We start from the raw sequence: 9690 nt of genomic DNA, 5'->3' as shown, positions 1-9690 counted from the left end.
AGATTATGGTGAGTGTGGCCGGAGAGGCACGCATTTTATCTCACGTCCCTGATGCCTACACTCACGCTTTCTCCGTTCGCCACCGCAGCAATCTACCTGGCGAAGAGAAACATACGCAAGAAAGGAATCCTGGAGGTGCACGAGCAGGTGAGACCGAGAGCGAGCGAGCGAGAGGGATTCATTTAGTGTGCTGGCGTTCACCGAGGTGTTGTTTTATGTCGACAGGAGCACTATAACCGTCTTCACAAGTGGATGAATCACAAATGGGATTTCATCGTGATGCAAGCGAAAGAACAGTACAGGTAGTGTGTGTGTTTGTGTGTGTGTGTGTGTGTGTGTGTGTGTGTGTGTGTGTGTGTGTGTGTGTGTGTGTGTGTGTGTGTGTGTGTGTGAGACAAACGAAGAGCGACATCCGAACAGCTTTGAGCTCAAGAAGGTGTTACGATGCTCCGTGTTTGTGTGTTTCAGGGCCGCGAAAGAGAGGAAGAAACCGGACCGTGTGGTGTTCGACTGCCAGGAGAGAGCCTACTGGGTGGTTCACAGACCTCCGGTGAGAACACACACACACACACACACACACACACACACACACACACACACACAAACACACAGATAGTTATCAGACGTGTCCCGCACACACAGGATACAGCTTTTGTGTATATACTATATCAGTGGATTGCCAGCAGACTGAGACGTCTGAAAATAAATTGCACTCCACCTCTACTTCCCAGGGTATCTCATTATCTCTACCCATGATGCCTCATTACCATTGCATGTCCAGTAAAAGGGCACCATTGATTAATATTTCACACTGCGTAGGAGAATGTGGTGTGGCGGTTTTGCACCTATAGTGCTCGTGGCATTGAGAGCATCACCTGGTTTGGCCAGGTGAAGAGGCTCCATGACCTCCAGGCTCTCTGAAAGACTGGAGGAGGTTCTCAGGTTTGTTGTTGGTTCATTGCCCCTTTTAGCGAATATCAACTTACATGGTGAGAGGAGACACCCGGGTGAGTATAGGGTGAAACATGTAACGAATGAATTACTTAGTAGTCGTGTTTTATTCAGTGATTACATACAACACAATGAGTAAAGCCTATATCCGATCCGGTATACAATACTTATACAACTAATACTTCCATTAAGACAAATATTTTCTGAATTATACGTTTTCTGAAATGTTTAAATGAGCCATTACCTTCTTAAATATGTACAAATACACACAGAACAGAAATCCCAACGTTGGATAAAGACTCCACAAATCTGAAAATACTGTGAATATAATTTCCGCCATGTTTTTGGTAATAAAATGTTCAGGTTATGAATAATATATGATCAAACTGCTCTGTGATAACCACCAGAACAAAGACAGAAATTAAACTAGAGAGTTTGGTGTTACTGAATATAGATTTCTGGCTCAGAGTATGAGATGAAACATCATCATTCGGAAATACAAATTGTGAAATTACCGATATTTTGCAGACGCAACAGGCAAATATAACTGATAGATATTAGAATGAACCATACTCAGTTGGTTACATGTTTCCGGAAATGTTTAATACAAATTTGACATCATCTAAGAGTTACATTTGGTGAATTTAGAATAAATATTCAAATGCAAATAGACAAAGTAGTGAAATAAACACCTACATGTGTATTTGAGATGTTTTCTGTGCAGCTCCTGCTTTGTAACACAATATTGAGGCGCGGACGTTTCAAACTATCTTCAAATAATTGCCACAACAGAGACCTTAACCCTATATCAGCCGCGGTACTTGTTGGTTTTGTTGGTAATGGAGCTGCCTTGAAGAGATTGTTGTTGGCTCTGTAGTGTACTGAACCCTTTTAATGGGCTCTTAAAGCAAAACCTTTTAACGTGCAACTTTTCCTGAACTGCCAAAGTTCAAGACACTAATTGATGATTACTGGAAACATTGTGTAACAGAAGAAGAGCCATAAAGTCAGTGAACTGACTCAGACGTATCAGTTATACAACAACATCCCTCTAAAGTGCGCTTCCTTTAAGCTCACCGGTCACACCAGACCAATTAAAGCTGTAGAGCAGCGAAACCACAGAGTCAATTCAGCTGGACAAGAATGCTTTTTATACCTTAAGAATTGAACTTTTTAACTCGTAAGAGGAATTTATTTCTCTTTTCAAGCATTGAGTCGATCTGTAAAGATCTTCCTCCGGCAGAAAATGTTTTTTTCTTGAGACACATTATTTACGGACAATACACAGACTCATCATATCATTCCTAAAAGTCAAAGTCAGCTTTCCGGGGACGGATTTATCCCGCTGGTTAATGTGCTGCAAAGTAAAATCCTGTCTGCTGAAAACAAACACATTTCTTTAAGTTGAAATGTGGAAACAGTGATTTCACAAAATCCCATTTTACACGTGGCGTGCTGCTTGTTGTCTCAGATGGTTGGGAAAAGTGTGACACAATAGCAGCCTGGGATTAGCATTACAACACAGCCATCTGCTCCAGTTAATTAGTCCTTTGGTAAAAGCACATTGTGAAATCATTTTTGTTGTTGTGTGTGTGTGTGTAGCCGGGGACAGTGAGCGCCATGGACTATGGACTGGATCGACTAATAGATCCAAACGAAGACGAGGTAACAGGTGAGTCTATGTGTGACCTGTGGGGACATAATTCCTGCCAAGGAGCTTATATTTAATAAGAGGCTTTAATGCATGGATCCAGTGAAGGAAGCTTGTCCTCTACTTCCCTTTCCTTTCCTCTCCCTGTCGACTGCTTCAAACATTCGAGTTATCGATCACTAAACTTCTCTTTTCTTTTTTCTCTCTTATCCTTCTCTTATCTTATGCAGGCATTTCCCAAGACTCTCTTTTTGTTTTCAATCTTTTAAACTGGTTATGAACACACACACACACACACACACACACACACACACACACACACACGCACACGACCCTCATGTTTGTACTTGACACAACCACATGCTTAACCCTTATTGCAACCTCGACTTTAAACCTAATTCCAACCTTAAAGGTACACTTTTACACTTCAAAATCAGCTCGCAGGTCTTCGGTTCGGTCGACCGCGCGTAGTGAAGAAAGTTTGCGTCCTTTGTGGCTCCAGAGAGGGAAAAGTATGAAGGCTGATGAATCTGATGCTTGTGGTTGAAGACTACAAGTTTGAATATGCAAAATATGCCGGAGAGTTTGTGAGCTTACCAGACTCACTCTTAAGGTTTATTGCTCGCATTGATGCTCATGTACACAAACATGCAAATACACACAATGAAAAAATCATTTTTATTGTTTGTGATATGACGTTTAATCCTAAAATATAACCTTTTAATATGTTTTTCTTCCCCAGGCCAAAACGCCCGACTTCTACGAGAGAATCGTGAGTGAGAGTTTATAGTCCACTCATTTTTTTTATCTGACTGTCCCGTCATTTTTCCTCTCACGGTTGTGGTTAACCATTAGGGATCCACAGAGACAGACATTTTTATCGCTGTCATCTCTCTTCTGCCTCCCTGTAGATGATCTTCACCCAGCAGGCCATCATGAGGCCCAGAGTGAAGTCGTCGGTGTCCATTAGCGCGTAAGCCAGTCCATCATATTCCCAGCCTGCTTGTATCTGTGACAAACCAGTCACTTTAGATTGGTGTCATCGTCTCGTCTCAAAATAGCATCTCCACTGACGGAGCAGCTGGACGTCATGCGCAGACGCATATATATAGACACGTAACTGCAGGTTAAGTGACTGATGCTGCTGTTAAATAATTAAAAAACGGTTATGAGTGATAGACGATCATGGATATCTCTTCATTTGTATTAAGATATCCCGCTATCAAGCAAAGAGACAATAAAATTGAACTCAAAACATAATTTAGAAGGTAAAATATCTAACATTTTAGCACGGGGTCAAGAGGACAAGCTGTTCTGGTACCTTTATTGTTATATATTATTGATTATTATTATTTACCGTGTGGCTAAGCCAGCGTCTTGAGCTGTAACATTTAGTATACTGCTGTAACATTTCATACTTAAAAAAAGGATATGGAGGCTTAAGCTGCTCCTTCAAACATGACAGACCCTTTCATTCCTCCCCGTTCTTGCAGATTGGTGAAGTACTGCTCCACCTACAAAAGCCACGACCCTTTCCTCTCCAATTGTCTGCCCAGCAACCCCTGGCTCACCGATGACGTCACGTACTGGACCTTGAACATGCCCAAGTGAGTCAGCTGAGGACGATACTATATTTGATAGTCAGAGGAGAACTTACAATGACTTGTTTGTTTTCATTCGTGTGTTTTAAAAGTGTGGAAATACCAACTAAAATGCGCGTGGAGAGGTGGACTTTCAGCTTCGCGGAGCTGCTCTCAGACCCTCGAGGACGAGACGATTTCAGACTCTTCCTGAAGAAAGAATTTAGCGGTACGATGGTCATGATCTGAGTCAGATTTTATTTGAAAAAGAACCGATTACAGAAGCAGTGACGTTGCAAACATGCTGCTCACACAATGTTGATATTTCAGCTTGTAGCTAGGAGCTAAGAATATTTAGTTTTTCATCAGTTTCCATTCTTAACCGTCTTTAGGTGAGAACTTGGCCTTCTGGGAGGGTTGCGAAGATCTGAAGTGGGGCGAAGCTGCGACGATGAGAGAGAAAGCACAGCATATCTACAAGTAATGTATTTATGTATTCCCTGTGTAGAATACATTGAATGTGGACAGAGGCTGGTGGCCGAGCAGAAACAAACTGTTTTGATGATTGTTTAATGATTTAAGTGAATTTTCAAGCCAAACATTCTCTGGTTGCAGTTTTATATTATCGTGAACTGAATATCTTTTGCGTTTTGGACTGTTGTTCACACAAAACAGGAAGATATTTGGGGAGTTTTCTTTATTTTTCATTGATGATGAACTCTTAAATTTGGCTGTCAGATATTGGTCATCGAGTAAAAAGTACAACGTTATCCTCTGATCATACTCAAGCAAAGTAGCTTTAAATCTGTACTCGAGTGTAGTACTTGATCCAAGTGTTTTTTATCTGTTTCTTCCACTCAGGACATTCCTGGCACGCGGTGCGCCGCGGTGGATAAACATCGACGGAAAGACGATGGAGGTCACAGTGAAGGGCCTGAAACACCCACACAGATACGTGCTGGACCCGGCCCAGACTCACATCTACATGCTCATGAAGAAGGTCAGTAAACACAACATAATAGTGGCGTTATAAGTCCCACAGGCCTGTACACACCATTGCCAAAACAAACACTGATTTAAGCTGAGTCTGTGTGTGTGTGTGTGTGTGTGTGTGTGTGTGTGTGTGTGTGTGTGTGTGTGTGTACTTTTCAGGACTCGTACGGGCGGTACCAGAAATCTCCGGTGTTTAAGGATACGGTGAAGAAGGCCATCTCTCCTGATGAGCACAATTTCAGGCATGCGGCAGCTTTTAAACCATCACATTTATGCAATTAATTTACTTTTTCAGATGATGTTTAGCTTTAATCTCCTTAGCTTTAATTGGGGAAATAAAGTGGTGTGTTTTCATTTGCCTGGAGAAGCAAAAGGATCACGCAAGAGTGACATTGGTCGGAAAAACCTAAATTAATGTCTCTCATCTCTGTCTGATATTAGCGTCTCTGGCTGTTATTAGTGTCCCTGAAACTATCACATCCATCACTCTCCAGAATGTAATTTTCACCCTGTCAGACCTCCCTCCCTCCTCTTCCCCTTGCTGGTCTCCCTCGTTTTCATCTCTCTCCTGCTTTTGTCTCCTTTCCCTCCCAGTGATGCCCAGTTGGAGCAGAACTCAAAGAAGAGACGGCCCAGTCTCAGCCCCATCATCCTCCGGCAGATGGAGCAGGAACAGCGGGCCAAGATGGCCGCCAATGTTGACATCACGCAGGTCATGAGCAAACTGAGCAAACAGGGCAAGGAGGCGCCCCCCCCTCCTCCCGCGAAGAGATAAACATAAACACGTGATGTTCAGGGATTTTATAGAATTATTTAGAGGAATCATTATAAAAAAATACACTGCAGTTTATTTATTATTGATAATGTTTACATTTTAATGCCATTTTAATTAAATTTTTAGTATTTTGGGATAAAAAAGTCTTTGTACTACCTGCAAATAGCAGATATACAGAGTTAGCAACTATTTGGTGAACATAGTGGAGCATTTAGCAGCTAAAGAGCCATATTTTTTCCTCAGGAGATGGTCGAGACCAAAAACAAATACAAGCTGGTCTTACTTTGTGTCTGCTGAATGTGTGAATAAGCAACTCGTTGGCTCACAACTTAAAAGGTGTTAAAATGTCAATGATGTTCAGCTTGTTTCTGCTGCCTAATAAGAGGTGTAGAACTGCAGGTCTAATAACAAAAACAATACATTGTGTTGTACAGCGCTTTAAAAAGGTAGTCGAAGGCACTTTACGTGGTAAAAAAGAAACAATAAAAGAAATTCAAATATATACTTTATGTTCAAACATCCATTGACATACATTTCCTCACTGATGTCAAAAGATATTTCCTCTGTGACAATCAGTTGGGAAAAAAAAAATCTTAGTTGTTGGATGTTTCAGCCTCAAAACGCCGCACAAAAATATATTTACATTTATTCAAACACTGCAAACAGCCGTCATGCTGATGTGTTAGTTAGTTTGTGCGGCAGAAAGTTATTTTCAATCAAAAAAGCAAAATGGAAAGTGGAGTTGTTCAGAATGGGGAATGTGCAATACTGAAAAATGCATAATTTAGTTGAGACTATTTTTAAACGGCCATATTTGTTACCATCTGTTAAATTTCTGTCCATTAAAGTATTCGTGTTGTTTCTCATAATAAATGTGTTGTATTGTCCATCTTCACTCACACACTGTTCTGTATTGTACAGCATGTTTTCTTTGTCATCACTCATGAACTAATAAAACACCCACAAACCATCATGTTTTTCTGTTTGTCTCAAGTTGTCGTTCCTTTATTTTTTTTCATGTAGTTTGATTGTCATGTAGCCGAATATGTATTGTACGTTTGATTTGATTTGATAAGATCAGGTGTTGCTTATTGTGCCTCCATCCTCTTGCTATGAAAGTGTACATCATGGTGTCAAAGTCAGTGCAACGTTTTAATTGACCCGAAAGTTTTCCAAAATGCGCTGTTTGACCTTTTGACCTCACAGCTGTGCCGCTTCACCACCCCCGTCCCGCACCTCGCCGTCTACTCCGGCCTCACCGACTTCCCCGCTGCCAACGACGCGCCCTTTCTCCCCTTCCTGGTCAACACCCCGGCTTGCCCGTCCCCCATCAGCGTGGCCCTGGAGAGCACCTCGGCCTCCGAGCGGCGAGCGGAGGCCAGCGGCGGAGAAGGCGAGGGGGACCCTGCGGCCCGCGCGCCGGTCGGTGGACACGTGCCCAAGTCTCGCATGGCGCTGTCGCTGCGTCGTCTGCTCAGGCGCGGCTGCACCCCCGCCTCCGTGTTCGCCAGCTTGTCGCCCAAATGCCACTCAGCTGCCGGGACGAGCAGCCGCATCCAGCCCGTCAGACCGGATCAACCCAGTCAGGCTCCACACAGACGGATTGGGAAGTGAGTGTGTTCTCTTTAGTTTTAGTATGTAGTGAAGCTGCCATTACAAAGGATGCGCTGTTGCATGCAGTATGAGTTCAATTGGGACACAACTTCCTCTTGATAATGCACCTTGCGCTTTGGCCCTCTTGCGATTATATCAGCAGCGTAGAGGATTGTGGGTCAGAATAGCCAGAAGAGCATGGAAGTAGGATATCAAGTATTAAAATAAACACCTACATGTACATTTGCGATTTTTTTTTTTCCCTCACAAGTCTGAAAAGAAGACGCGTCATGGAAGCAAAATAGCTTTAAAATAAATAAAAATGACCCGTGCATGAAAAAAGAACCCTGAATATGAAGCTGAAAGTTTGCACTTTAAGGTCATGCTAATACTTGCTGGCGGCACTGTATTTGATCAGTTTTTTCCAGATTAAAGTGGATATTCCTCCAGAGTGCCGAATCTACCCGATAGAGTCTGAGGACGAGGATGAGGAGAGCCGGGCCGCCTCTCGCGCAGGAGTCGGAGCCAAAGAGATCATCTGTCCCTGGGAGAGTCTCACTCCGCACAACGGGACGGGCTAATTGGCTGCGTTCACACAGGTATAAAAAGCTGCCTATGTCTGAGCAGGCAGATTGTAGATAAAGGAGTACAATCCCTGTGTAACTGTGGCTTAAAAGACCAGAAACGACAAACAACATCACACAAAACGGTCAATCTGTGAACTGACGGTTTAGACTGAGCGTCAATTGACTGTGTCCCAGTTTTAACTCCTTAAAAGGAAACCCTACAGTATGTTTAGAGCGTCTAACACACACTGACTGTCGGCCTGAAAGTCCCCACTTACATGTCTGCTTGCAGCACAATCCTCCTCTCCGCTCTCCACGTTCAGTATTCTTCAAAATAACTCACAGTTTTTTTCCAAAATAAGGCTAAATACACAATGTTTTCACAGCTGTTTAAGATCGAGTCCTAATTCCACGAGAGAAGACTAAAGCTTGTTGTCATGATATTTTATTTACATTGTGTTTGTTTTTCGGCTTTCTTCACACAGTCAGGAATGTAACGCTGGAAGAAACCCCTCCCCCTTTATGAGTGATCTGGTATGTAATTTAAATTGCAGCTGTGTTTGCTGACGTCGCAAGTCGTGTTCGACCATAATCTTTGCACATTTGGAGAGAAAATATAAAAACAGGCAGTCACGTGTTTGATACTCAAAACATATGTTTTCAGCGCCGCATTCCTCTAACTACAGCCTTACTGACACTAGCCCTTCCTGATGTGAGCACCAGCTGAGCCAGCTGTTTAGGTTGGCTGTTTATTTTAGCGAGGACCGGGTGCACGAACACAAGCAAGAGATGTGGATCCTTGAGCCGTAGCTTTCACGTTGGAACCTCATTCTGTATCTAATTCACGAACAGTAGCCCGACAGCAGCCTTATCCACCTTCGCACACCTGAAATAGTTAGCGTTGGTTTCGGCCTCAGAAGGCTCGACGTAGCCGCCGTGTACACAGACATTCAGGGCCTCGACATAACAAAAGCTATAAATAGAAGGAAATATATACATGTAAATATTTTTGTGATTGCCAAATACAATACAAAAGTTATTATACATTAATGTTTACATCCTAGAGAGTGATAAATAAGCCAAAGCCGGCAGACATGTTTGGACTTTGCACATGCCTGCTAAAAAATATTGTGCATTTATATATTTCTTATTTAGAGAAGTGTTCTTGTGCTGCTCAATAGACTTAGATGCCTCATCTGCAATTTACTTACCTCTTATACACGTCTTGTGAAAATTAGATGCAGTTCAGGTAAAACGAGAGCACAGGAACAGCGTCTGCATGTTGCTTTCATGCCCGACAGACTCCACGGGTGAGGAGTTGTGACGGCGTAACGGGGAGTCGGGTGACAGTTTTTGTATTTAGCCGCACTGCTGTTTTGTAGCTGTTGTACACGGTGTACTACTCTGAGCGAGGTGTTGATATTTATTCTCGCACTTCTCTCCATCGTGGGTGGTGGAGGAACAGTCCAATGTGAATTAACTGTCTGAATGTATTCTCTTTACCATGTTTACAGATGCAAGAATGTGAAAAAACTGGTTGTATTTGATTTTTACATTCCATGGCTTGTGTCAAGTGCCTAA

The 9690-nt window shown here is 42.7% G+C and overlaps 2 protein-coding genes across 2 annotated transcripts in view; both read left to right on the top strand.

The window, feature by feature from the left end:
- LOC137790023 (regulator of G-protein signaling 9-like) overlaps positions 1-6931 on the top strand; it is a 10979-nt gene extending 4048 nt beyond the window's left edge. Inside the window, exons 5-17 of the mRNA XM_068583963.1 lie at positions 1-8; positions 89-147; positions 226-302; positions 469-550; positions 2554-2616; positions 3345-3374; positions 3514-3575; positions 4096-4209; positions 4296-4411; positions 4575-4662; positions 5044-5182; positions 5335-5417; positions 5770-6931. The exon at positions 1-8 is cut by the window's left edge and continues 44 nt beyond it. Coding sequence (XP_068440064.1) covers positions 1-8; positions 89-147; positions 226-302; positions 469-550; positions 2554-2616; positions 3345-3374; positions 3514-3575; positions 4096-4209; positions 4296-4411; positions 4575-4662; positions 5044-5182; positions 5335-5417; positions 5770-5950 — 1102 coding nt within the window. The 3' untranslated portion in view covers positions 5951-6931. The remainder of the gene's footprint in view (positions 9-88; positions 148-225; positions 303-468; positions 551-2553; positions 2617-3344; positions 3375-3513; positions 3576-4095; positions 4210-4295; positions 4412-4574; positions 4663-5043; positions 5183-5334; positions 5418-5769) is intronic.
- LOC137789687 (regulator of G-protein signaling 9-like) lies at positions 6702-9690 on the top strand. The gene is made up of 3 exons (XM_068583442.1): positions 6702-6710; positions 7070-7560; positions 7962-9690. Exons 1-3 carry the CDS (start codon positions 6702-6704, stop codon positions 8122-8124), a joined length of 663 nt encoding a protein of 220 aa, XP_068439543.1. The 3' UTR covers positions 8125-9690.

Source organism: Clinocottus analis, unplaced genomic scaffold (genome assembly GCF_023055335.1).
Source record: "Clinocottus analis isolate CAN_PGR_092001 unplaced genomic scaffold, fCliAna1.0.p SCAF_19, whole genome shotgun sequence".
NCBI classification, from domain to species: domain Eukaryota; kingdom Metazoa; phylum Chordata; class Actinopteri; order Perciformes; family Cottidae; genus Clinocottus; species Clinocottus analis.
The sequence above is the reverse complement of the archived record's forward strand: the minus strand, read 5'-3'. Positions and strand labels throughout refer to the sequence as shown.